Consider the following 27,215-nt stretch of genomic DNA (forward strand, 5'->3'; position numbering starts at 1 on the left):
AAAAAAAAAAGATTAACTTATTTCAGAGAGAGAGCAGGCACACATGCACAAGCAGGGAGAGGGAGAGAGAGAATCCCTAAGCAGACTCCCTGCTGAGCACAGAGCCAGATGTGGGGCTCAATCCCAGGACCCTGAGATCATGACCTGAGCTGAAACCAAGAGCCAGACGCTCAACCAACTGAGCCACCCAGGCACACCTAGTTGTACCTTTTTAAAAATACACAGGTAAAAACATGTTATAGGAATGGAAACATCCTCAAGAATTATCTTTGGGAGGCGCCTAAGTGGCTCAGGGGGTTAAGCCTCTGCCTTAGGCTCGGGTCATGATCTCAGGGTCCTGGGATCCAGCCCCACATCGGGCTCTCTGCTCGGCGGGGAGTCTGCTTCCTCCCTCTCTCTCTGCCTGCCTCTCTGCCTACTTGTGATCTCTCTCTCTGTCAAATAAATAAATAAAATCTTAAAAAAAAAAAAGTTATCTTTGGTTGGTGAGATCACAGATTTTCATTTTCATCTTTGTATTATGAGTATTTTTCCAAAAAATTAAATCCCTACTATTTTTATTATATTTCATTGCAATTCTTTTTTTTTAAGATTTTATTTATTTATTTGACAGACAGAGATCACAAATAGGCAGAGAGGCAGGCAGAGAGAGAGGGGAGGAAGCAGGTTCCCTGATGAGCAGAGAGCCCGACATGGGGCTCGATCCCAGGACCCCGAGACCATGACCCGAGCTGAAGGCAGAGGCTTTAACCCACTGAGCCACCCAACAACTTGAAAACAGATGAGCTTTCTGAGAAAGGAGGAAGAATGAGAAGGCCATGTACAGGCTGTTTTGAAAACCTGGAACACTGGTGTTGGAGGAACAGGGAGAGAAAGATAACATGAACTACCAAGAGTTAAAAGTGTCACAAGTGCTTTCTCTACTCTAACTGATCACTGTGAATAACTGAAGTAAATTTATTATTTATCACAGTTCTAGAATAAGTCAGATGGTAGCTAAACTAAACGTTTTAAGTGGGTAAGTTAAATATTTAATATTTCTTTCAAAGGGGGAAAATAAAGCTCTGGGGTGTTTTTTTTTTTAAGATTTTATTTATTTGGGGCGCCTGGGTGGCTCAGTGGGTTAAGCCTCTGCCTTCCGTTCAGGTCACGGTCTCAGGGTCCTGGGATCGAGCCCTGCATCGGGGTCTCTGCTCAGCAGGGAGCCTGCTTCCCCCTCTCTCTCTTCCTGCCTCTCTGCCTACTTGTGATCTCGCTGTCAAATAAATAAATAAAATCTTAAAAAAAAAAGATTTTATTTATTTGACAGAGAGACATGGAGAAAGGGAATACAAGTAAGGGGGGTGGAAGAGGGAGAAGCAGGCTTCCCGCTGAGCAGGGAGCCCGATACAGGCTTGATTCCAGGACCCTGAGGCCACAACCTGAGCCGAAGGCAGACGCTTAACCGACTAAGCCACCCAGGCGCCCCTAAATCTGTTTTAACACATATTTTTACTTAAATATGGTCCTTAAAATATGTTTATACCTTATGAATCAAATGACATCTTTTTTTTTTTTTTTTTGAAGGTTCCATGCCCAGTGTGGAACCCAGTGTGGGGTTGAATTCACAACTCTGAGATCAAGACCTGAGCTGAGAACAAGAGCAGAACATTTAACAACTGAGACACGCCAGCGCCCCTAAATGACATTTTCTCACTATACTCGAAGTAAGGTCCCTATATCTTCATAGAATCTCCATCTTCAGGGGAGATTCCCCCGGGAATCCTGGGATCAAGCGTCCTGGGATCAAGTCCTGCAACAGGCTCCTTGCTCAATGGGGAGCCTGCTTCCCCCTCTCCCTCTGCCTATCACTCCCCCTGCTGTGCTCTCCCCTCTGTGTCATACAAATAAAATCTAAAAAAAAAAAAAAAAAGAAGAATCTCCATCTTCAGGAGCAAATCAACAGGTAATCATAGCCTAATATTTGTTGAATCTTCACTATGTGCCAGGCACTGTTCTCGGCATTTCGTGTATATTAACCATTTAACCCTCACACCTCAAACTGAATACTAAGATATCTCCATTTTACAAATGAGGAAAGTGAGACACCAAGTGTTAAGCAAACAGCCCATCATCACAGAGCCCAGATTCAAACTCATGAAGTCTGGTCCAGATTCTCCACTTTAAATCTCTGTGCTACATGCTATCTCTCTAAATTTTTGACGCACACAAAAGATGTATATAGACTCCTCAGATTCTCATACATCATGATAACCTAAAATGTTGTAGTGGGCTTCCATACACAGGTGCCTCCAATACCTGCCACAAGTCCCCACTCTGACAGTGTGGAAATCAATGGTAGGACTCCACTTACACTAGTCCTTCTTTGACAAATCCTTCTGGAATAAATTCTCCAAACTGGCCTAAGGCATTCCAAAAATCAGAGATAATTTGGGGAGACTTATAACCCAGCTCTCATTCATCCTAAGAAAACTATTGTTGCTTAAAAAAAAAAAAAAAAAGATTTTATATATTTGAGAGAGAGACAAAGATAGTGACAGAGATAGCACAAGCCGGGAGAAGAGGGAGAAACAGGCTCCTCACTGAGCAGGGAGCCCCACACAGGGCTCGATCCAGGACCCTGAGCTGAAATCAGATGCTTAATTGACTGAGACACCCAGGTGCCCCTCAATAAAGCTATTTTTTAAATGGAATTATTAAATATTACTTGAGACTGATTATTGATTGATTTCTATTTAGTAGGCTCCCTGATCAGTGGGGAGCCTGCTTCTCCCTCTCCCTCTGCCACTTCCCCTCCTTGTGTTCCTCTTTCACTCTCTCAAATAAAATCTTTAAAAAGGGGGGGGGGGCGCACCTGGGTGGCTCAATGGGTTAAACCCTCTGCCTTCGGCTCAGGTCATTCTCAGGGTCCTGGGATCGAGCCCCACATCAGGCTCTCTGCTCATCAGGGAACCTGCTTCCTCCTCTCTCTCTCTGCCTGCCTCTCTAACTACTTGTGATCTCCATCTGTCAAATAAATAAATAAAATCTTTTTTAAAAATTTAAATTTAAATTTAAAAATTAAAAAAAAAAAAAGGCATTCGAATAGAAAAAAGACCAAGAAGGGAGGAAGGGAGTAATCTATTCAATGCAAGGAGGGCATCTGCTAGGATTGGCTCCTGTCCATGTCACCCAGATTATCAGTCTCCCACCACAACTACCACCTTCTCATCCCCTACACGCCCCCTCCAAGGATCTGCAGTCACAGGGTAATAAGAAAAGAATCTAACAGAAGAAATCAGAGTTCCTGGCCTCAACATCCCCAGTGCTCCTGCGCCTACACATTTCGACCCAGCTCCAACCCCAAGTACACATGGACAAGGAGTCGAACATGAACTGTACACAGACTACTCTTCACCACACGCATCAGACGTACTTCTCCACCACTCACAGAGCATGTTGCCCAACTTCTTAATAACTCTTCGGGGCCTTCATTTTCTTTCTTCCAATTCTCATGTTTAACCTCTTCAGATACAGATACCCGAAAACAGATCTCACTCATTTCCTTATAATCCTGAATTCCTAGTACCACTCAAAGCACTACCATTCCTGCGGAAGCACATGGGATACATTCTTCTCTCCACCTACACTCCTGACGTTGTCAAGGCCTGGGGAACCTGAAGTACCTCCTGAATTGATCTGCCACTCAGTGCTTCAAAACCCATCCAGGGGCGCCTGGGTGGCTCAGTCGTTAAGCGTCTGCCTTCGACTTGGGTCATGATCCCAGCATCCTGGGAACGAGCCCCGCATAGGGCTCCCTGCTCAGCGGGAAGCCTGCTTCTCCCTCTCCCACTCCCCCTGCTTGTGTTCCCCCTCTCGCTGTGTTGCTCTCTGTCAAATAAATAAATAAATAAATCTTTAAAAAAAAAAAACAAAACCCATCCAGATACCCACTAGCTATCTCATCTTCCAATCCATCCTCAGAACAGAAGCTATGCTAAACTTGCTAACATCCCACTGAAATCATATTCCACTTGTTCCCCAATCTTCCGATTCATCATCAATACCCACAAATGAAACAGATTTGAAATAGATTGGGGGGAGGCTTCAGAAACCACCTCCTCCAGCTCTTCCAGTAATCCTCTCAATTTGAGGGGAACGAACGGTCTGCAATAGTGGCCTAACTGTATCTCCATGAGTCGATTTGGTTTTGTTTCACTCTCTTGCATGCTGCTGATGGGAATACTGCATATCCCTTGGGTGCTGAAGAGTGAAAAATGAGGATCACTGATCTAGCGCAGTATTTACCTACAGACGAGAGACAGAAAGTTATAGCTTGGTTCTCTAGATACAGCCCAACAAACAGACCTTTATAGCTTCTTTTTTTTTTTTTTAAGATTTTATTTATTTATTTGACAGAGAGATCACAAGTAGTCAGAGAGGCAGGCAGAGAGAGAGAGGAGGAAGCAGGCTCTCCACGGAGCAGAGAGCCCAATGTGGGACTCGATCCCAGGACTCTGAGATCATGACCTGAGTCAAAGGCAGAGGCTTAACCCACTGAGCCACCCAGGAGCCCATTTATAGCTTATTTCTTACTCACATACTCAGGTTCTTGCTAAACCAGGACACTCAAGACTGCCCACACTTTAAAATCAGTACCTTAGGGGCACCGGGCTGGAGGCCAGGTTGGTGGGGCATGTGACTCTTGATCTCAGGGTTTGGGGTTCAAGTCCCACACTGGGTGTAGAGATTACGTAAAAAAGAAAATCTTAAAAAAGAAAACCAGGGTTTCAGTTCATGCTGCTCCCTCCCTTGAACCACCCATCCTCATCCTGCACATGCCCATCCAAGAAATACAGAGGCACACCCGACTCCCCCAAACAGGGTATAAACTTGTCCTTCTCTAAATCTCGACTGTACTTTGTCCTTCACCTGTAGCAATCCAGAATTACACAAATACCAAAAAGACATCTGGTTGACACTGGTGGCAATAAATGCTGCCAAACCGGTAACAAATTCTGCTTCAGATAAAGCTACAGTTCATGGCATCTATGCCACTGTTCTCCTCTGTCATAATCCTTAGAGGATATAAATCACTAACTCTACCAGGAAAACATCAGGGCTTTGGCTTTCTTAAGTGATCAGAGGTTCCAAATTTCAAAATTCCAGCTAAGTATAATACCTCAGAAGTCCCACACAAGTTAAAAGCAAAAACTATCCAGTTTCTGGGGCGCCTGGGTGGCTCAGTTACTAAGCGTCTGCCTTTGGCTCAGGTCATGATCCCTGGGTCCTGGGATGGAGGCCCACATCGGGCTCCCTGCTCAGCAAGACTGCTTCTCCCTCTCCCTCTGCCTGCTGTTCCCCCTTCTGTTCTTTCTGTCAAATAAATAATAAAATAAAATAAAATCTTTACAAAATTTAAAAAAAAAAACTGTCCAGTTTCAGGTATGATTTGTTTTTATTTAGCAAATGCTTGATTTCAAAGTGCTGTCAGAGCACCAAACACCTACTCAAAACAGATTTTCTGTATAATCTCTCTCAATGCATTGACAACACATGTCATAAAACCGGGGCGTCTGGGTGGCTTAGTCGGTTAAGTGCCCAACTCTTGGTTTCAGCTCAGGTCATGATCTCAAGGTCCTGGGATCCAGCCCTGTGTCAGGCTCCAAGCTCAATGTGGAATCTGCTTGAGATTCTCTCCCTCTCCCTCTGTCCCTTCCCCAGTTCACACACGCACATGCACCTCTCCCTCAAATAAATAAATAAATCTAAAAAATATGTCATAAAGGGGTGTCTGGAAGCCTGTCTCAGTCAGTTAAGCATCTGCCTTTGGCTCAGATCATAACCTCAGGGTACTGGGATCAAGCCCTAGTCAGGCTCTCTGGTCAGCAGGGAGTCTGCTTCTCCCTCTCCCTCTATGCTCCTATTCTCTCTCTCCCAAATAAATAGAAGCTTTTTTAAAAAATATGTCATAGGAAGCCTGGGTGGCTCAATCGGTTGAGCCACTGCCTTTGGCTCAGGTCATGATACCAGGTCCTGGGATCGAGTCCTGCATTGGGCTCCTTGCTCGGTGGAGAGCCTGCTTCTCCCTCTGCCTGTACTACCGGCTATACCTGCCTGCTTGGGTTCTCTCTATGTCATAAAACCTATGGGCTGAAATAACTCTAAATAATAAAAATAAATAAAAACCTTTTTCAGCCAAATCCCACTGGCTAAAGCAAAACTAGATGATTTCAATTTTGAGTTAATAAACTGTCATTTCTATTGTATTATTTGTAATGTGAATGTCTTAAGCACCCATTTAAAATTTTTCTCCTTAAAAGAAAAACTTTTAATTTCCAATGAAAATACTTTTTAAAATCTATGATTTTAGGGGTGCCTGGCTGGCTCAGTCGGAGGAGCGTGTGACTCTTGATCTTGGGGTCATGACTCTGAGCCCCATAATGGGTGTAAAGATTACTAAAAAAACCAGGGGCGCCTGGGTGGCTCAGTGACTCCATCATGATGCCAGGGTACTGGGATCGAGTCCCATATCCGGCTCACTGCTCAACGGGAAGACTGCTTCTCTCTCTCCTGATGCTGCTCCCCCTGCTTATGCTTACTGTCTCTCTCAAGTTAATAAATAAAAATCTTAAAAAAAATTAGTAAAAAAATAAAATTTTGGGGGGGCGCCTGGGTGGTTCAGTGGGTTAAGCCACTGCCTTCGGCTCGGGTCATGAGCTCAGGATCCTGGGATCGAGTCCCACATCGGGCTCTGTGCTCAGCAGGGAGCCTGCTTCCCTCTCTCTCTCTCTCTCTCTGCCTACTTGTGATCTCTCTTTCTCGCTGTCAAATAAATAAATAAAAATCTTAAAAAAAAATAAAATAAAAATTTTTTAAACTATGATTTTAGAAAAGCTCATAATATCAACCAACATCCCTGCACCATGAACAGTCGTATTACCTACAAACCACTCAACAGATGAATAGAAGAACGAATAATTTTTTATGGTAGGAATTTAATATGTTAGTACTTAAGTCAACAGTAGTACTGCCTCCAAAAATTAATCAAATTATTCTAAATTCCCAATAAAGCATAATCCTTTTTTAGCCTTGAAAGTACAGGATTCAAATACACCAATCATATTTCTTTCTGTGCTCTTGGGTTATCAGTCCCAGAGTATTTTTTTCTCCCCAAGCATACACACACATACACATTTACCTGACAGCCTTCTCCCTGCCTTTACTGTCTGGAAATACAGACAATAAAACCAGTGACATTGGTGCTTAGCCTCAACAACTCACTGTCACGCACTGTTACTCATTCTAGCCAAGTGGACATATTCTCAAAGCTCAGAACACAAAATGCATGATCCATTTTACCATCATCTTGAGAAATAAAGTGTTTCAAAAAGTCAAACATCCGACAAGTTAACACCACATCCAACAAAGAAAGGCAAATGCCTGGCAAGTAAGTAACAGGAAAGAGCAGCTTAAAACACACTAACTCCGCTACTAAAAACACTCACTGGTCAAACCACCAAAATCTAATTAAATCAATGTTTAGTTTCCCAAATCCAAAATATTTAGGAGCTAGGGCAACCACTGCAGAATTATCAAAACTCCATCTATTACAAGCTCTCACTTAACTAACAGTCATTTATCCCAACAATCTTTGATGAGCAGCTGCTATGTGCAAGGCACTATACTAGCAACCGCAGGAGACAAGATTAACATAAGGATACATAATCCTTAACTTCATATAAAGAGAGGACAAGTATCCACAAGGTAGTCTACAAGTATCATTAATAAAAACAAAATGTCACGGAAGTACATAAATATACAAGTGTTTTTTTTTTTAAGGGAAACTTAAGCACAAATTGTAATTTAACTCAGCATATACACAGCTATCAATCCTAAGTATTATTTGCTAGTCCCTCAAAGAAGTTTAAGTTAGCTGAACTGCCCTGCCAAAAGGCCTCAGCTCTGTCTAGCCCCAAAAAAACTTCCTCAGATAGTGTGTATCAGTCTCTATGGGTCTTTCAGTTCTGGGCAGAAAGAACCACGTATGATTTCTTAACATAAAAAGTATTACAATAAAAGATACTATACTGGCTAAGAAATGAAAAGTGGTGTGCAGTTCCTTCTACACACAAGACATAAATACTTGACACTTGATTCATTCCCTTCACTCTCCTGCCACCATCCTCTCCTCCCTCCCTCCCCGCCCCCCACTGGGCAAAGGCAGACAGATATTGTCAGGCAAAAGAAAATTACCTTTTGCATCTGTTAGGACAACATAAATGAGTCTCCATTTGGCTTAATACTCAAACTCCTCCATAAATCGGTAAGCATTTATAAAAAATAGAAACATCTAAATTTTTTTCAACACCAGCCTCCATCAAAAACAAGTGACAGACCTTGATTACTTTCCTAAGATCCCATTTCCTCATAAACTTCACTCTGTAAATACTCCTAAAATTGGAATCTAGGGGCGCCCGGGTAGCTCAGTGGATTAAGCCTCTGCCTTCGGCTCAGGTCAAGATCTCAGGGTCCTGGGATCGAGCCCCACATTGGGCTCCCTGCTCAGCTGGAGCCTGCTTCCCCTCTCTCTGGGCCTGCCTCTTTTGCCAACTTGCGATCTCTCTGTCAAATAAATAAAATCTTAAAAAAAACACAAAACACTGGAATGTAATTTAGTTAACCCAGATTAACAAAAATATAAAGGAAAAATCTTGTAGGTTATTGCTACAAGTTACTTTTTTTGCCCACAATTTAGTAATCTGCAACTACGTATTTAATAGAAAGCAGCAATTGTGTGTTTAAAAAAAAATGCATCTCAGCACCAGCCTAGAGAAACTTTCTGTGAGAAAATAGGAGAAAAGTCACCCTGGAGAAATTCATTACAGATCCAGATAAGACTTTCATCCTTAGAATCAAGAAAAAAAGTCATTTTGTAATAAATCCCCATGTACTTCTGCCATGTGACTAAGAAGCTCATCCAAAAGTTCACCTTCAGCCATCCTGTCTGCAGGATCAACTATACATCTTCTGCAACAGGTGACACGAAGCTGCATTTCTCAGGCAAAGCAAAGGGATCGAATTAGTTAAGACGCACGCTGCTGCAGTTTCTTGTTTTTTTCGCCCTTTGGATTTTACCAAAATGATCTAGAATCGAATGAATTGCCAAATTTGTTTTGGTCTTGTTTGATTTCCTACTTTGGTTTTTAATCAGCCATTTACCAGCAACTGTTGCACGAGCCCATTAGCACTCAAGAGTAAAAACAAACACACAGGACCAGATAAGGCTCTCCGACTAACCCAACTGATCCATTTCCTTAACACAATTTTTAAAAACCACACTGCTAGGGGTGTGAAGAGAAGGATGTTTTTGCGTGTGTTTGTGTGCCACAATCTGTCTAAATCCTCAATTCCCTTTTAAGGAACAGATATATAATAAAAATCTAAAAGAAGCCACATTAGAAATGCAAAGAGGTTTGCAAAACAAGAGGCTTCTTTCATTCCAAAAACCAAACCAAAAACAAGGGGAGAAAAATGAATGCAATGGATATGCGTGTGCCAAAGTTTCAATCCTGCCCGGTGGAGACACTGCACTGGCACAAATTTTGAAGAGGAAAAAGAGGGGGTTGGGGGGAGAGAAAGAGCGAGTGTGTGGCCTGCAAACTGCAACAATGCAATCTCCATTTTGAACAATGCGCCTCTTTCCTCTGGTAAATCTAGTTTTTTGCCACTTGATGTGCCGTCGCGTTTCCCCTCTGTCTGGGGGGGAGGTGGGGGTGGGGGGAGACCAGAGAGGGAGTGAGCAAGGGGGGAGGGCAGAGGAGGTGGGGAAGGAGTCTGCAGCGACTGGGCTGGGTGGGTACCTGGAGTGCTGCTATAGGTGCTATGGCTCCTGAAGCTGCTTTCCGTGCAATAACTGGCGTCGTCGTCGTCGTCTTCCATCTCCTCCGGATAATCGGAATCATCGTCGTCCTCCTCCATCTCATCCTCCTCGTCGTCCTCGGAATCTTGGGTCTCCTCGGCGTCGCCGTCCTCCTCCTCCTCCTCCTCCTCCTCGGAGACCATGTCCTCCTCCTCCTCCTCCTCCTCCTCGCTCTCGTGGTCATCGTACACCACTTTGTTGACGGCCCTCCGGGCCGGGGTGGTCCGGGCCAGGTGGCCGCCGCCGCCCCCGCCCCCCGTCCTGCCGCCCCCGCCTCCTCGCCCCCCCCGGCCCGGGGCGCTGGTGCTGGGGGGGGCCGGCGGCGGCGGCGGCGGCGGCGGCGGCGGCGGCTTCCTCCGGCTACTGCTGCCCCCCCTGGGCGAGCTCAGCCGCGTCTTGGGCGCCACCTCAGCCTGGGCGGCGGCCCACCTGCCCCGGCTGCTGCCGCGGTGCCGCGAACGGAGCCCCCCGATGGGTCCGGACGTGGGCGGAGGCGGCGGCGGCGGCGGCGGGGCCGGGGTGCAGCGCTCCGCAGCGGGAGCCGCGGGCTGCTTGGGCGGCCTGCCCCGCCGGCCCCTCATGTCGGAGCCGAGACGGGGGGAGAAGGGAAAGCGGAGGGGGGAGGGGCGGGCGGAGGGGTGGCGGTGGGGGGCGCCGGGGCCGGGTGGGGAGGCCCGCGGGGCCGGGCGGGAGGGGCCCGGCCGGCGGAAGCGGGTGGAGGGAGAAGGCTCAATCCGAATTGCTGGGGCCCCACTCCGGATCGCCTTCAGCCGCCATCTTGTTTCTTCCCTCTCGCTCGGTGACTGGGGGAACCGACAGCGGCCGCAGGCCCGGAGCGCGGTCACGTGAGCTGCGCCGCCGACGAGCCTGGGACGGAGCGAGGCTGCGCGGCGCCCGCTAGGGGGAGCGCGGGAGCGCCGGGTCGGGGGCGGGGAGCCCGGGGCGCCTCCGCGCGGCGCGGCTGGACCGCGGACGCTGGCGGCGCGGGGGAGAGGGGCGCTCTGCGCGCGGAGGGGCGCTCTGCTCGCGGAGTGCCGTGGGCCACAGGCCTGGGGAGCCAGCTGCTTCCGCAGAGCGCCCGCTGAAGCCCGGACTCGGCAGATCCTGCCTCCCGCGTCTCTTCTTCCGCGGCTTGGAGAGGAGGGCAGGAGCGGCCCCATACTTGTACCCCTCCCGGCCCCTTGGAGGAAACTGATGCTGAAAGAGCCGAGGATGTCGCGGAGGGGGACCGCCTGCACCAGCGCGGGAGGGAAATTGACTGGGGTAGGGGAGACGAGCTCCCAGAAATGTGAAACTCCGAAGGCTTGGTTCTAGAGAGTCCTAAAATTGATCCCAATGACAACTGCTGGGGGGGGGGGGGCTGTTCCAGGATCTACACTCTGGGCTGCCAGACCCCGAGGGAAAGTCACTCTGAGACTCCTTGGATAAAATCCCCATACGAAAAGCCTCAGATAAACTCCAGAACGCACCTACATTCCAGTCCTTCTCCACCTTTCCCAGTGTCCCAGATAGAAACTCGACCACCTCAGCGAGAACTTTTCCCCAGTTTCTCATAAGTAGTAGAAAGACTCTCTAAAACCTACTTCGAAATGCTGTGTGTTCGTGTTATCTTATGGGGAATTTAATTTCTTTACCTGACAAGTCACCAGGTCTCAGTGCAGCCCAGAGAACGAATCATGATGACAAAATGTCAGGCACCGCCAGACCAAATCAGGTATTCAGCTCGCAGGGGTCAAGGTCAACTGGAGATTTGAGAAAGGTTTTATAAACGCATGAATATTTATCGAGTATGTGACAACTAAAAAGTGATTTAAAGAAAGACAGTAAGCGGGATTCTGTACACCAAGTGGCTTATTACAATCTAGTTAGAAGGAGAGAACCCGGGGAGCCTGGGTGGCTCAGTGTGTTAAAGCCTCTGCCTCTGGCTTGGATCATGGTCCTAGGGTCCTGGGATCGAGCCCCGCTTGCATCATGGTCCTGGGGTCCTGGGATCGAGCCCCGCTTTGGGCTCCCCGCTCAGCGGGGAGCCTGCTTCCTCCTTTCTGCCTACTTGTGATCTCTGTCTGTCAAATAAATATATAAATCTTTTTTTAAAAAAGGGAGAGAACCCAAGTGAAATGAAAATACAAGCGTTAATTGCCAAGTAAACTTCGTATAATCCGATTGTATCAAGAGTGGCAAATAGACATGTCAGTCAGTAAGAAAAGTAAATAAAGTGGGCAAGGCGAAGACTGAAGGGCCTGTGTTTTGCTTAGAGAGGGCAGTGGTAGGAATATGGATGTGAAATAGCCAGATCTTCAAATTCTTTTTTTTTTTTTTTAAGATTTTATTTATTTATTTGACAGCCAGAGATCACAAGAAGGCAGAGCCCCAGGCAGAGAGAGGAGGAAGCAGGCTCCTGCTCAGCAGAGAGCCCGATGTGGGGCTGGATTCCAGGACCCTGGGATCATGACCTGAGCCAAAGGCAGAGGCTTTAACCCACTGAGCCACCCAGGCACCCCCAGATCTTCAAATTCTTAAAGAGAAGGTGGAGATGTGCATTTCACTTGAAATCTCTTAGTTTCTATTCGGCAACCAAGTTGATTTAAAAACAAACAAAACTTCAGATGGGCCCAAATAAATGCAGTTCAGTTACAGCCCAGAGTCTACAAGTTTGCCACCTGTATCCTGCACTATTTACAGCACAGTGTTCTGGGGCCCCTGATGGCTGGGTGGGAAAAGCCACTCCTGATCTCTGGGTTGTGAGTTCCAGCCCCATGTTGGGTGTAGAGATTGCTTAAAAATAAAATCTTTACAGAAAAATAAATAAATAAAATCCTTTAAAAAATTTTTTTTAAATAAAAGCACAGGCACCTGGGTGTCTCAGTCAGTTAAGCGTCTGCCTTCAGCTGGAGTCATGATCCCAGGGTCCTGGAATGGAGCCCCACCTTGGGCTCTCTGGTCAGCGGGGAGCTTGCTTCTTCCTCTCCTCCCCGCTTGTGCTCTCTGTCGCCATCTCCGTCTCTCTCAAATAAATAAAATCTTAAAAATATAAAATAAAAACAGAGTTCTATATGCCATAGGGAATACAAAGATACTGGTGACAGACTCTGGAGTCTGCAAACTAGTAGTGGAGGAAGACGTTTTAGGGAGGTTTTATAAACGCATTAATTTTATTAAAATTAAAATTTAATAAAAGTAATAAAAATTAAAAATTTATTATTTTATTAAGAACAAAAAAGGGGGGGCCTGGGTGGCTCGGTCATTGGGCGTCTGCCTTCGGTTCGGTCATAATCCCAGGGTCCTGGGATCGAGCCCCGCATCCGGCTCTCTGCTCAGCGGAAAGCCTGCTTCTCCCTCTCCCACTCCCCTTGTTTGTGTTCCCCCTTTCACTGTCTCTTTCTCTGTCAAATAAATAAATAAAATCTTTTTAAAAAATACAATAGATGGCACAAAGAGAGGTGTTTGTTTTTTCTATGTAGGCTCTGTGCCTAATGTGGGGTTTGAACTCACAACCTTGGGATGGAGAGTCATATGCTTTACCAGCTGAGCCAGCCAGGGAGCCGAAAGAAGTATCTTTCTATTACTTGGAGTTTTTAGTTGCAAACAACAGAAACTGACTCTGGCTCATGTAAACAGAAAAGGAACTCATGAGAAAGATACAGACACCTCCAGAATCGTTGGGTCGGAGTATAAATGGAATCCAAGCTCTCAAGCTGTTGTCTTCCAGCTGGTCCAGTAGCTGTCTTCCATGGGCCATTCTGCTACAAAGCCAGCTGCTTCCAGCTGTTGGGGTCCACAATAGGGCTAGTGAATCTGATAGGACTGCCAGTTTCTTTACTCCTTTCACTGTAAAGTTAGTTCCTTAATCAGATGCTGTTATGGACCCAGTGTCTGCGTACCCAGGAAATTCGTATGTTGAAACCCTACATCCTAATGTGATATCCGGAGGTGGGGTCTTTGGGAGGTAATTAGGATTAGACAAGGTCATGAGGGTGAAGCCATCAAGGGTAGGATTAGTGCTCTTTTTTTTTTTTTAAGGTTTTATTTATCTATTTGACAGAGAGAGATCACAAGTAGGCACAGAGGCAGGCAGAGAGAGTGAGAGGGAAGCAGGCTCCCCACCGAGCAGAGAGCCCGATGCGGGACTCGATCCCAGGACCCTGAGATCATGACCTGAGCTGAAGGCAGCGGCCTAAACCACTGAGCCACCCAGGCGCCCCAGGATTAGTGCTCTTATAAAGTCATGAGAGAGCGTGCTTTCCCTTTCTGCTCCCCACCATGTGAGGATATAATGAGAAGTCAAGAGCTGCCAACCCAGAAGAGGTCTCTCACTAGAACCTAATATGCGGGCACCTGATCCTAGACTCCCAGGTTCCGGAACTATGAGAAATAAATTTCTGTTGTTTAAAAGCTACCCAGGCTACGGTAATCTGTTCTAACAGCCCAAATTGACTCAGACAGGTGCCATGATGTGTGTATAAGATACTGTGATGGCGAGAGGCACCTGGGTGGCTCAGTTGGCTAAGTGTCTGACTTGGGCTCAGGTCCTGAACTCAGGGTCCTGAGATAGAGCCCCAAGTCAGGCTCCGCACTCAGTGTGGAGTCTACATCTTTCTCTGCCTCTGCCCCTCCCCTGCGCTCATCCTCTCTTTCTCTCTCCCTCAAATAAATAAATAAAATCTTTAAAAAAGAAGATACTGTGATGTCAAATAAGGTCTTCGTTAAAGCCGCATAGGAGGATGGTGATGGTAAAAGCATCACTGGTTGGGAAAAAGAAGTACAAATTTGGGTGACTGGGTGACTCAGATGGTTGGGTGTCTACCTTCGGCTCAGGTCATGATCTCCAGGTCCTGGGATCAAATCCCTCATCTGAGCTCCTCAGCTCTGTGGGGAGTCTGCGTCTCCTTCTCCCTCTGCCTCTCCCCTTGCTTGTGATCTCTCTCTCTCTCTCTCTGTCTCTCAGATGAATGAATAAAATCTTAAAAAGAAAAAAGAAAGTCCAAATTCAGTATAAACATCTTCCCAAAGAGATTGACTCACTGTAGCTACCACGGTAGATAGAATCCATTATAATGATTCCTTCCCAAATGGGCACCCAGCAATAGCCAGGTCAGCCTCTCCTTGGAGAAGCCCATGCTGAGCATATGATCCTAAATTAAACAGGCACTGGCTTGGCTAGGGAAGGAGCTTGACCTACATTCACAAGGTAGGGCTTCTTCTGTAACTTAAATATTCTTTCACAGAGGGGGCATTTTGGTTAGGACTCGTATAGGACACAAATAGTCTTACTTTCTTACTTTCTGCTCTGAGAGGTTCATCTATGTCCTCTCTCCCAAACCTTGTCACCAGTCGAAGTCCCTGACCACTTGGCCCATGAACTGGTAATAGGGTCTTTCTCAAGGCAAAGAGAACGGTAAGAACAACTCAGAACTCTACCCATTGGGAGATTTCCTCTTGCCATTATCCTTTCAAGATCATTTGCAAGTGCAATTATAACAGCTCCTCCCGGCTGATACCATTTGTAAACTAGGCTCAAATGTCCTCCTTAGTCACCTGGTCATGGGAGCTTTCCAGAAGGCCCGGGCTGTGAACTAAGGAAGGGATGGTAGAGAGATGCGAGGAAACATACCAGGAGTTGCGTGACTGTGTCTTCTCCAAGAAATGCTCAGGCCTGCTCTTATATATTCCATGCCCTCTTGAGGAACCAGGCATGACTGGGCCCTTTATGGCCAAGTGGGACAGATACTCACTGATGATAAGCCACATAGGTCATGTGGTCACTGGTACTCCACGGCCAGGCTCTCAATCTTGCCAGGGCCTGGGAGAAATTTAAGAACAGTTTCTAAAAAAGAGAAGAGTTGTTCGCCAAAGAGCAAAGCTTTGCTCCAAACCTGTAAACACAACGTGGGGATGCTCTCTTGGGGGCTTGCCACGAGCTCTGTTCAGCATCCCAGCAGCTGGCTGTGCACACAGCCCAACCAGATCCCCTGGGGCATGGGGACCATTTAGCAGAAATCCTTGCACTGGAGCCGGGACCTGCTGAGGAACCTTTGCCTGCTCTGTGCTGTTGCTCAATGTTAGCAAGCTTTCGGGTCATTTGGAAAATGCGTTAAAGCAGCATATATACAAATGTGGTGTATATTTGCATATATGTAGTCTTGTAAATCTAAGAGAGCTGCCAAGGATCCGGCACTGTTGGAAGAAGCACCACACCCCACAGTCAAATTTCTCACATCCTTTTATGTTCTATGGCTACAGCCATTCACTCTTCAGAAGACTTGCCTTTCCTTCCAGGTGACACGTATCTGGTTGAATTATTTTGCCTCTAATTGCCGTGGCATTTCCCAATCTCCAACCTCAGTATTAGATGCATTTTCTCTGCCATCCACCTCAAAAGACTATACAGTCACAACCACCATCGCCCCATTTCCCTGAGAGTCTACAGCCTACAACCAGCCTGGTTCCGACTTCTTTATCAGTTGGGTTCTTGGTTGTAAGCAACAGAAACCAACTTTGCCTGCTTTAAGCGCACGGAATCTTTGGGAGTGCCCCAGAACCAGCCTCTGATTCTGCAGCCAGAAAGTGCTACAAAATCAAGCTCCCAAACCCGTGAAGACAGCACGGCTGTCGCTGCCTGGCACGAGGCCCAGCTTGTCCTGGTAACACACCAACGCTAGGCGCTGGGCACGGCTCCATCACCCTGCTAGCTTCCGGTTCCAAGGCTGAGGTGTCGGAGCCTGAGTGCAGAGTCCTAGCCGCAGGGAAGGCCAGGATGGGAGGACCTGGGTTTCACTCCCATCATGTGGAGGGTTCCTCCACCCTGGGAGGGGACAGAGGTTGAGTGACATACAGAGAAATAAGTCAATGTGAGTTGACTTGGACTTGAGTGACTCAGAGAGTGAAGGGTCACAGACCCACAGTGAAGACTAAGAAAGCCAGCCCAGGAGCTGGGTTAGGAAGCAAGTGATTAGCTCTGTGACCTTGACCCTGATAGATCCCCAGGTTCCTTACAAATAAATGAAGGGGGCTGGGGCAGATCTATACTTTCCATGCTTTTGAAATTATAGCATCTAATGGAAACTAGAGGATAAGGGCATGTGGGTGGCTCCCTCCGTTAACTGTCTGACTTGATTTTGGCTCAGGTCGTGATCCCAAAGTCGTGAGATCCAGCCATGTCAGGCTCCTTGCTGGGTGTGGAACCTGCTTAGGATTCTCTCTTCCCCTCTGGCACTCCCCCCACCACTTGCATGCACGCTCCTGTGCTCTCTCTCTCTCAAATAACTTTCCTGACTCTAAAATCGAAAAAAGAAAATTACCATGATTAAAAAACAACAACAACAACAACAACAACAAAAAGAGGGGCACCTGGGTGGGTGGCTCAGTCAGTTAAGCATCTGCCTTTGGCTCAGGTCATGATCCCAGAGCTCTGGGATCAAGTCCCCTATCAGGTTCCCTGCTGAGCGGGGAGCCTGCTTCTCCCTCTCCCTCTGCCTGTTACCCTGAGAAACCTGCTTGGATCTCTCTCTCTCTCTCTAAGTAAATAAATAAAATATTTACTTGAGAGAGAGTTAGCAGGAGATAGAGCACAAGTCAGTGGGGAGGGGGGTGGGGAGGGAGAAGCAGGCTCCCGCTGAGCAGGGAGCCTGCCGTGGGGTTCCATGCCAGGACCCTGGGATCATGACCTAAGCCGAAGGCAGCTGCTTAATTGACTGAGCCACCCAGGCGCCCCAGCTCTTTTTTACTGAATGAGAAACTTGAACTTGAATACCCAATTTTATATCCTCAGCTTTGTGTCTTAAATAGCTCATGCAATTCCTGATCCAGACTCTTTAGCAGCGATCTCTTTAAATGACAAGAAACTGTTTGCAGTCGTAGGTGATAAAAAAAAAAAAAATTGAAAGGACTTTTATAACCACTGGAACATTTACAACAGTAGAGATTATATTTAAGTTATATTTAAAGCTCTTCTTTTTCTTTCATTGACAAATGTGCTTAAAAAATTTCTTGTGGATTTTAGAGCCAATCAAACATTTTCATAGCTCGTCATTCAAAATAACGATGAGGCTCTAATTTGCAGAACACACAGGCGTGTTTAGAAGGGTCACCTCAGGGGTGCCTGGGTGGCTCAGGGGTTAAGCGTCTGCCTTTGGCTCAGGTCATGATCTCAGGGTCCAGGAATCGAGCCCCACATGGGGCTCTCTGCTCATCAAGGAGACTGCTTCCTCCTGTCTGTCTGCCTGCTTGTGCTTTCTCTCTCTGTGTGTCAAATAAATTAACTAAATTTTAAAAATACAATGGTCACCTCAGTTCTTAGACATCATTTGCGGCACACCAGTCACAGACAAAATTTTTTTTTAAATATTTTATTTATTCATTTGACAGAGATCACAAGCAGGCAGAGAGGCAGGCAGAGAGAGAGGAGAAAGCAGGCTCCCTGCTGAGCAGAGAGCCCGATGTGGGGCTGGATCCCAGGAGCCTGGGATCATGACCTGAGCCGAGGGCAGAGGCTTTAACCCACTGAGCCACCCAGGCACCCCCAGACAAAATTTTCTAATATAAAATATGCAAAGACCGAGTTTCTGACTGGCCTGCACCAGAACCCCCACCCCCTACCCCTGTCCAAACACACACACACACACACACACACTCACTCATGCCTCCCTCTCCACTGGATTGCTCCTCTTGACCGTTGGCCACCTGGGACACAAATTCCACCAGCATCCCTACACAGCCAGGGACGTGCCCTGCAGCTGACTGCCAATGGCGGCCTTTCGCTCACTATCAGACCCCATCTCATAGGGCCATCAGAGGATGAGGCCGTAGTGGACAGAGGTAAAGGCCCCTCTAGAGGCCCCAGCCACTCTGAGGGCTGGGAGGATGGCCGTCTGCACCCATCCAGATCTCATTCACTGTGCGCTAGTGCGTGACACAGCTCTCTGGTTTGGCAGGTCTGGATTAGGTCACCTCTCTGGTTCCTCCCAAGGCTAATGTCTGTGATTATGATCCCGCCCTGTTTCATCTTGGGCAGGCTGAATTTGGTTTGTCAGTGGGGAAACGAAGGTGGAAATGTCCAGAAGACAGTTGGAAATGTGGACAAGCTCTGGAGAAATTGATGCTGGAGGAACAATCTGAGAACCAGCCTCTCTGAGAGGAAAGTGGGTGCTACATGGACGAATTATACTGTTGTGGAAGGAACGGCACCTGGGTGGCGCAGTCGGTTAAGCGGCCGACTCTTGGTTTTGGCTGGGGTTATGATCTTAGGGTGCTGGGATCGAGCCCCGAGTCAGCACACGGTCTGCTTCAGGATTCTCACTCTCCCTCTGCCCCTTCCCCAGCTCACTTGGGCTCTCCAGCACTCTCTCTAAAATAAATAAATGAACCTCAAAAAAAAAAAAAAAAAAAGAGAGAGAGAGAGAGAGAAAACTGTCATGGAAGAGAGTGCAGAGAGGAAAGAGTACCTCATAGGGAACTTGGGGAATCACTTCCACTTCAGGAACTGGAAGAAAAAGAAGAGAAGTCTAGGGAATGATCAGACAATACTCACCCTAGCTCGGGGGTAAGACACGGTCAGATGGATGGTGGAAACTGTGCCCCAAAGCTGGAAACCTCGAATCTTACTTTTCTTCCTATCTCTTTAGCCACTCGCCTCATTTCCTTCATGGACTTGTGTCCTTCTACCCATTGGCTCGGATGTCATGATTTTCAAGCTTTTGCCCTACTTAACAAATCTCCTGGATCCTCCAGTCCCTCCCATGACCTCAGCTGCCACCGTGAGTTCATGTTCCCCAGACCAGCATCTCTTGTCCAGACCTGCACTCTGATCACTTGTTTCTCAAGCAACCTTTTTTTTTTTTTTTTTTTTTTTTTTTTTTTTTTTTTTAAGATTTTATTTATTTATTTGACAGAGAGAAATCACAAGTAGGCAGAGAGGTAGGCAGAGAGAGTGAGAAGGAAGCAGGCTCCCTGCCAAGCAGAGAGCCCGATGCGGGACTCGATCCCAGGATCCCGAGATCATGACCCGAGCCGAAGGCAGCAGCTTAAACCACTGAGCCACCCAGGCGCCCTCAAGCAACCTTTTGATTAGTTGTCTCGCTTCCCTGGGACCAGGGATAAAAGTCCCCCGAATTCAAGCCTGAATATTCTGCTCACCCCATCCTCTGGGCAGTCCATCAGTCTTTATCTTGGTTGGGGGGGGGGGGAGGAACAGAGCCTGGCTCCTGCTGAGAAAACAAACCCCATTTGGGGACCTAAAGACTTTGCAACTTTTGAAGTCCCCTGCCCAGGGAGCTAGGGTGGCCAGTCTATCCCAGTTGTAAGGACTTTGCCAGTTTGGGCACTAAAAGTCTGGCACTCCAGGGAACGTCTCAGGAGCAGGCAAACCAGATGGTTTGTCCCCCTAGAGGGAGGTGTCCTTGTGAGGTTGGCAAGGGCAAAGGCCTGGAAAAAGAGTAGCGATGCCTACCAAGTACCTACATTTTGAATATTGCGGTGGTGGGACAAGGAGCAAATATGTTCTAGCTACTCCCTGGGGACCCTAGGGCCTTTGCAGAGGTCTGCAGGAGCAGGTGGGGGCACTGAGGCGGAGAAATTTGAATACAAGGTGAATGTAGTCTCATGTAAACCCACAGGCTGGAGAGGCCCAGGGACTTTGGGGATGTAGTTACATAGCCAAGATGACACCATATACAGCAGTTTGCCCCGTGTCTATGACTCTACAATACATGCTCTCAAGTTAATGGTTGCAGAATGTTCCATCAAGAAGATTTTGCTCACTTCAAAATTTTTCCTGTGATCAACAGCACTTCACGAACAACTTTGTACTAAAAGCCTTTTTTTAAAAGATTTTATTTATTTATTGGAGAGAGAGAGAGAGAGAGCATGAGTGGGGAGAGGGGCAGAGGGGCAGAGAGAAGCAGAATCCCCACTGGGCAGGGACCCCGGGATCATGAGCCAAGCCAAGGGCAGATGTTTCACCAACTGACCCACCTAGGTGCCCCCCATGCTAAAAGCCTTTTCCCCTGTATTTAAAATGTTTATTGGGGCACCTGGCTGGCTCAGTTGGTAGACCATGCAACTCTTGATCTCCGGGTCATGAATTTGAGCTCCACATTGGGGGTAGAGACATAAAAAACAAATTAAAATGTTGATCGGCAGTAATTTAAAAGTGTCACTGATTAAGTGGGTACCTTGTGAAATGTTATCTCATTTAATCCTCACAGCACTGCTCTGAACTAGGTATTATTTTCCCAAGGTAGAAACGAAATCCCAGAGTTTACATAATTTGCCAAGTTCACCTAGCTAGTGCATGGAGCCAGGATTTGAAACCAGCAGCGCCCTATGTATTTTTTTTTTAAGATTTTATTTTATTTATTTGACAGAGATCACAAGTAGGCAGAGAGGCAGGCAGAGAGGGGGAAGCAGGCTCCCTGCTGAGCAGAGAGCCCAATGTGGGGCTCGATCCCAGGACTCTGAGACCATGACCTGAGCAGGAGGCACAGGCTTTAACCCACTGAGCCACCCAGGCTCCCCACCCTATGTATTTTAAAACATGTTGACGGTGAATTTTCATTTGATCAGAGCTGCATCACCTCTTGCCTCCATTTGCTCTACTCAGCCTCCCTCAAGCCTTACATTTACATCTCTTTATTTTATTTTATTTTTGAGAGAGAGAGCATGAGGTGGGGGGTGGGGAAGGGGACAGATGGAGTGGAGGAGAGAGAATCTTAAGCAGGCTCCATGCTCAGCACGGTGTCTGAAGCAGGGCTGGATCCTCTCACCCTGAGATCATCGACTGAGCCGAAATTGAGAGGCAGATGCTTAACTGACTGAGCCACCCAGGAGCCCTGCATCTCCTTATTTTTGATTACCATCACCATCAACATATTTTAAAATACATAGGGTGGGGCTGCCTGGGTGGCTCAGTCGTTGGGCATCTGCCTTTGGCTCAGGTCATGATCCCAGGATCCTGAGATCGAGCCCCACTTCCGGCTTCCTGCTCGGTGGGAAGCCTGCTTCTCCCTCTCCCACTCGCCCTGCTTGTGTTTCCTCTCTCGCTGTGTCTCCCTCTCTGTCAAATAAATAAATAAGTAAAATATTTTTTAAAATAAAATAAAATAAAATACATAGGGTGCTGCTGGTTTCAAATCCTGGCTCCATGCACTAGCTGGATGAACTTGGCAAATTATGTAACCTCTGGGATCTCGTTTCCACCTTGGGAAAATACTACCTAGCCCAGAGCAGCGCCTCTGTTCCGCAGTTTTCCCACTGTGTTGTATTTGCTTGCTCACACATCTGTTCTGCCTCCAAGTGGAGAAAGCTCCTTGAGGGTAGAACTGCATGTCACTGGTCCCCTTCCAGCACCTCTAGCATGTTGGAGGAGAGAGACTAAGGGAGACCCGTGGTGGAATGTGCACAAAGAGACATCAACTGGTCGCTTGGGAGTGAAGGGAAGGACTATTTCAGGGTTGAAGGGCCTGGAACCACTTGATGCGTGAGGGCTGGTGCTTTTGTACGTGCTCAGAGAAGGAGGTACCATTGGGGGGAAGGACTTGAGCCAAGCAGGCAAGCTACCCTGGCCTCTGGGACTGGGGGAAGCAAACCCAGGGGTCTGGGAATGTCCTTGGGGTGCCTTCATTTATTCAGTGGATATCTATTAAGCACCTACTGTATACAGGTAATACCTACAATGCTACTTTGGATAGGGTGAGGAGGGAAGGTATCTATGAAGAGGTGACATTCTAGCTCAAATCTGAACATTACAGAAACCCTCTAGGTGAAGATCTGGGAAAGAATATTCTGGACATAGTGGACCCAGCATATTTGGGAAATAAGACGACTATTTGTATTGGGGGAGGAGCAATTCTGTGGTTTTGGGCAGCTTTCTTGACCTCTGTTTCATCATATGTGAAATGGGAATGACTATAGTACCTACCTCATTGGGCTATTATGAGTATTAAATAAAAGAATGCACAGGGGCGCCTGGGTGGCTCGGTGGGTTGGGCCGCTGCCTTCGGCTCAGGTCATGATCTCGGGGTCCTGGGATCGAGTCCTGCATCGGGCTCTCTGCTCAGCAGGGAGCCTGCTTCCCTCTCTCTCTCTCTCTGCCTGCCTCTCTGTCTACTTGTGATCTCTCTCTGTCAAGTAAATAAATAATAAAATCTTAAATAAATAAAAGAATGCACAGAAGGAGCTGAGTACGGTACCTGAAACTCAGCTGACGCTTAATAAAGCTTAGTGATAATGACATGGTCACAATTTTATTATTATTTATTTATTAGAAAATATATACTTTATATTATTAGAAAATCTTCTAATAGGAGAACACTGAGAATTGTGTGGAAAGTAACACAAAATAGCCCAGTGTTAATACTCAATGCCCCAGGGCTTGGGTGGTTCAGTTTGTTAAGCAACCAGCTCTTGATTCTGGCTCAGGTCACAATCTCAGGGTCGTGAGATCAGGCGGGCTCTGTGCTCAGCGGGGATTCTGCTTCTCTCCTTCTCCCCCTGTGCCTCCCCCACAACTTGCTCTCTCTCTCAAATAAATAAATCTCAAAAAAAAAAAAAAACCACAAAAAACAAAACAAAAAAACCCCGAAACCCCCCAAAGGGTTAAAGAATGCCTGGGTGGTTTAGTCGGTTAGTGTCTAACTTTGGCTCAGGCTGTGATCTCAGGGTCCTGGGTTTGAGCCCTGCTTGGGGCTCCCTGATCAGTGGGGAGTTTGCTTCTCCTTCTCCTTCTGCCCCTTGCCCTGATTGTGTGTTTTCTCTCTTTCAAATACATAAATAACATCTAAGAGAAAAAAGGAAAAAGGAGGGGGGATAAAAAGTGGCGGTAAATACAGGGACGCTGGAACTGGAAGCCTTACACATTTTTGTATAAAACGGGGCAGCACTGCTGAAGACACCTTGGCAATTTCCGAAAAGGTTCAACGTGAATTACCACAAGAGGCAGCAATTCTTCTCCAGGAGAACTGAAAATACACGTTCCTGCAAAAACTTGGACACAGATGTTCAAGGTAGCATTCCAATCGCCAGCAAATGAGAACAACCCCATGCCCATCAACTGATGAGTGGACAGCTTAAATGTGATCTATCCATACGATGCAATATTATTCAGTCTTTAAAAAAAAAAAAGGAAATCATGACACAGGCTACAGCATGGGCAGACCTTGAAGACATCATGCCAAGTGAAACGAGCAGACACAAAAGGACAAGTACTGTATGATTCTGTTTGTAGGACATCCCTAGAGTGGTCAAATTCATAGAGACAGGACGTAGAGGGGTGTTTGTCAGGGGCTGGGGGAGGGGATAATGGACAGCTAGTTTTTAAATGGGTACGGGGTTTCTGTTGTGGAAGATGAAGAAGTTCTGGAGACGGATGGTGGTGATGCTTGCACCACAATGAATGTACGGAATGCCACTGAACTGTACACTTTTTTTTTAAAGATCTTATTTTGAAGTAATCTCTACCCCCAACGTGGGGCTGGAACTCGAAAACCCGAGATCAAGAGTTACATGCTCCACTAACTAAGCCAGCCAGGTGCTCCTGAACTAGACACTTTAAAATGCCTAAAATGGGGGCACGTGGGTGGCTCAGTGGGTTAAAGCCTCTGCCTTCGGCTCAGGTCATGATCCCAGAGATCCTGGGATCGAGTCCCACATCAGGCTCTCTGCTCAGCAGGGAGCCTGCTCCCCCCCCCCACCTGTGATCTCTGTCAGTCAAATAAACAAATAAAATCTTTAAAAAAATAAATAAATAAAATCCCTAAAATGGGGGTGAGGGCGTGCCTGGGTGGCTTAGTTGGTTAGGCATCCAGCTCTTGAATTTGGCTCAGATCATGATCTCAGGGCCATGAGATCAAGCCCGGAGTCAGGCTCTGTGCTCTGAGGGGAGTCTGCTTGAGATTCTCTCTCTCTCCTCTCCCTGCTCCTCCCCACCATGGTCTCTTTCTCTCTCTCTCTCTCTCAAATAAATAACTCTTGAAAAATAAATAAAATTTCTAAAATGGTATATGAATTTTATATTATGAATATTTTTCCACAATTAAAAAACTTTTGCTTAGTGAAAGAAGCCAATCACAAAAAGCCACATATGACATGATTGCATTTATATGAAGTGTCCACAATAGGCAAATTCACAGAAACAGAAAGCAGATTAGTGGTTGCCAGGAAATAAGAGTGGGGAGAATGGGGAGTGACTGCTAGTGGTCACGAGGCTTCTTTTTGCGGTGCTGAAAAATGTTCTGGAAGCAGATAGCAGTGATGGTTGCACACCCTTGTGACTACACGCAAACCCACTAACTTGTACACTCATTTAAAAGGGTGAATTTCATCGTATGCAAATCATATCAATAAAAATTAGTAAGAAATACATAAGTGGTATAATGAATGGAGAAAAAATTATAAATACACCATAACACTTCTTTTTAAAATTAAAAAAAAAAATTTTTAAGATTTTATTTATTTATTTGACAGAGAGATCACAAGTAGGCAGAGAGGCAGGCAGAGAGAGAGAGGAGGAAGCAGGCTCCCTGCTGAGCAGAGAGCCCGACGCGGGGCTCGATCCCACGATGCTGGGATCATGACCCGAGCTGAAGGCAGAGGCTTTAACTCACTGAGCCACCCAGGCACACTTAAAATTTTTTATTTATTATTATCTTTACTGTATTTTTGAGTGGCCTCTATATCCAGAGTAGGGCTCAAACTTAAAACTGAGATCAAGGGTTGTGTGCCCTGCTAACTAAGCCAGCCAGTCACCATGGCTTCAGCCTTCCTTAATCAGTTTGTCTCACCCTTTCAGCAATAAACTTACCCTCAGTGGTGCCTGCCTGGGTGGCTCAGTCCGTTAAGTCTGTCTTCAGCTCAGGTCATGATCTCAGGGTCCCGGGATCAAGCCCCACATCAGGCTCTCTGCTCAGTGCAGAGCTGGCTTCTCCCTCTCTCTGCCTGCCTCTCTGCCTACTTGTATTCTCTCTTTGTCAAATACATAAAATCTTAAAAAATAAATAAATAAAAGTTACCCTCAGCTGATAGTTGTTTTATTTTTGGGTTTTGTTTTTTTTTTTTTTTTAAGTAAACTCTACCCCCAACTTGGGGCTTGAAGTTACCACCCAGAGATCAAGAGTCACATGCTCTTCTAAGCCAGCTCGGCACCCATGATACTATTATTATCCAGTAGTAAGGTTTCTAGGCCCTTTTCTAACATTTAGAGACAAATACAGACATAGAGAGACAGAGGAAAAATATGCAAGGTGATTTGTGGATTTTTCTTTGTGATTTTCATACTTTTCAATTTTTTTCTTTTACTGTGTCTATGATTCCACGCCTTCCTCCCACCCCCACCCCCTACCATCACCACCCCACCCCAGCCCGGCCCCACCCATGGGCTTTCTTTCTGACTCCTTGGGACCTGGCTTAAATCGACCTAGTTTTGTCTTTAATCAAATCTTCAGGAACCAACTCATTACCATTAGAAATGATCTAACAAGTTTTATTTTGATCATTGTTAAAAATCCTCTTTTATTTTTGGATAACGCAATCACAAAGTGAAGACTGTTAGCATTTCTTTGACCAGTAAAAGACAACGCTTCTGAATAAAATTTGAAAAAACAGACGCCAGCAGGTTTACCGTGATGATAAAAACGATCACGGCTGAAAGCGGGGCCGCCAGACAATGGTTTTAGATTCGCAGGGCGCTCTGAAAGCCATGAAAAATGTATCTCCCGGCATCTTGATAAGGAAATCAATTACCTATCTCATTCTGAGGGAAGGGAATGAAAAGATTAGAAAAAAAAAAAATAATAACCCAAGGGCAAGAATGAAACAAACTGGGAAGAGGCACACATTTCAATCTCCAGGCTTTGCCTGGAAATAGTCTTTAGGCTCCCAACTCTTCGTGGTGGTTTCTGTTCCCTCATTCCTGAGTCCTTCAAAGGCACTGGGAACACCATCCTGGAGGAGCCAGCTGCCAGCCTTCAGCCACACCTGGTGCCATTCTTCGCAGCTTGTCCAGACAGTGACAATGTGGTCTCCCATCCTCCCCAGCCCAGGCACACCATTCAAGAATTCACAGCCCCTGCTGGCCTGGCAACAGAGAACAAATCTCGTTTCCAGGGGACAGTTACACACAAGCTTATTTTCTGAACAGGGTTTCCTCAGGCCCTTTATTTTTTTAAGATTTTATTTATTTGGGGAGCCTGGGTGGCTCAGTGGGTTAAAACCTCTGCCTTCAGCTCAGGTCATGATCCCAGGGTCCTAGGATGGAGCCCCACATCTGGCTTTCTGCTCAGCAGGGAGCCTGCTTCCCTTCCTCTCTCTACCTGCCTCTCTGCCT

General features: G+C 46.7%; 1 protein-coding gene across 12 annotated transcripts in view; it reads right to left on the reverse strand.

Moving 5' to 3' along the window:
• Positions 1 to 10,719, reverse strand: part of BPTF (bromodomain PHD finger transcription factor) — a 159,568-nt gene extending 148,849 nt beyond the window's left edge. For all 12 annotated transcript variants that reach the window (XM_045984104.1, XM_045984109.1, XM_045984107.1 and 9 more), the window contains exon 1: positions 9,843 to 10,719. In XM_045984104.1, the coding sequence (XP_045840060.1) occupies positions 9,843 to 10,482 (640 nt within the window). In that variant the 5' untranslated portion in view covers positions 10,483 to 10,719. The remainder of the gene's footprint in view (positions 1 to 9,842) is intronic.
• Between the last annotated feature and the right edge of the window lie 16,496 nt (positions 10,720 to 27,215).

This window comes from Meles meles, chromosome 18 (genome assembly GCF_922984935.1).
Source record: "Meles meles chromosome 18, mMelMel3.1 paternal haplotype, whole genome shotgun sequence".
In the NCBI taxonomy this organism is placed as follows: domain Eukaryota; kingdom Metazoa; phylum Chordata; class Mammalia; order Carnivora; family Mustelidae; genus Meles; species Meles meles.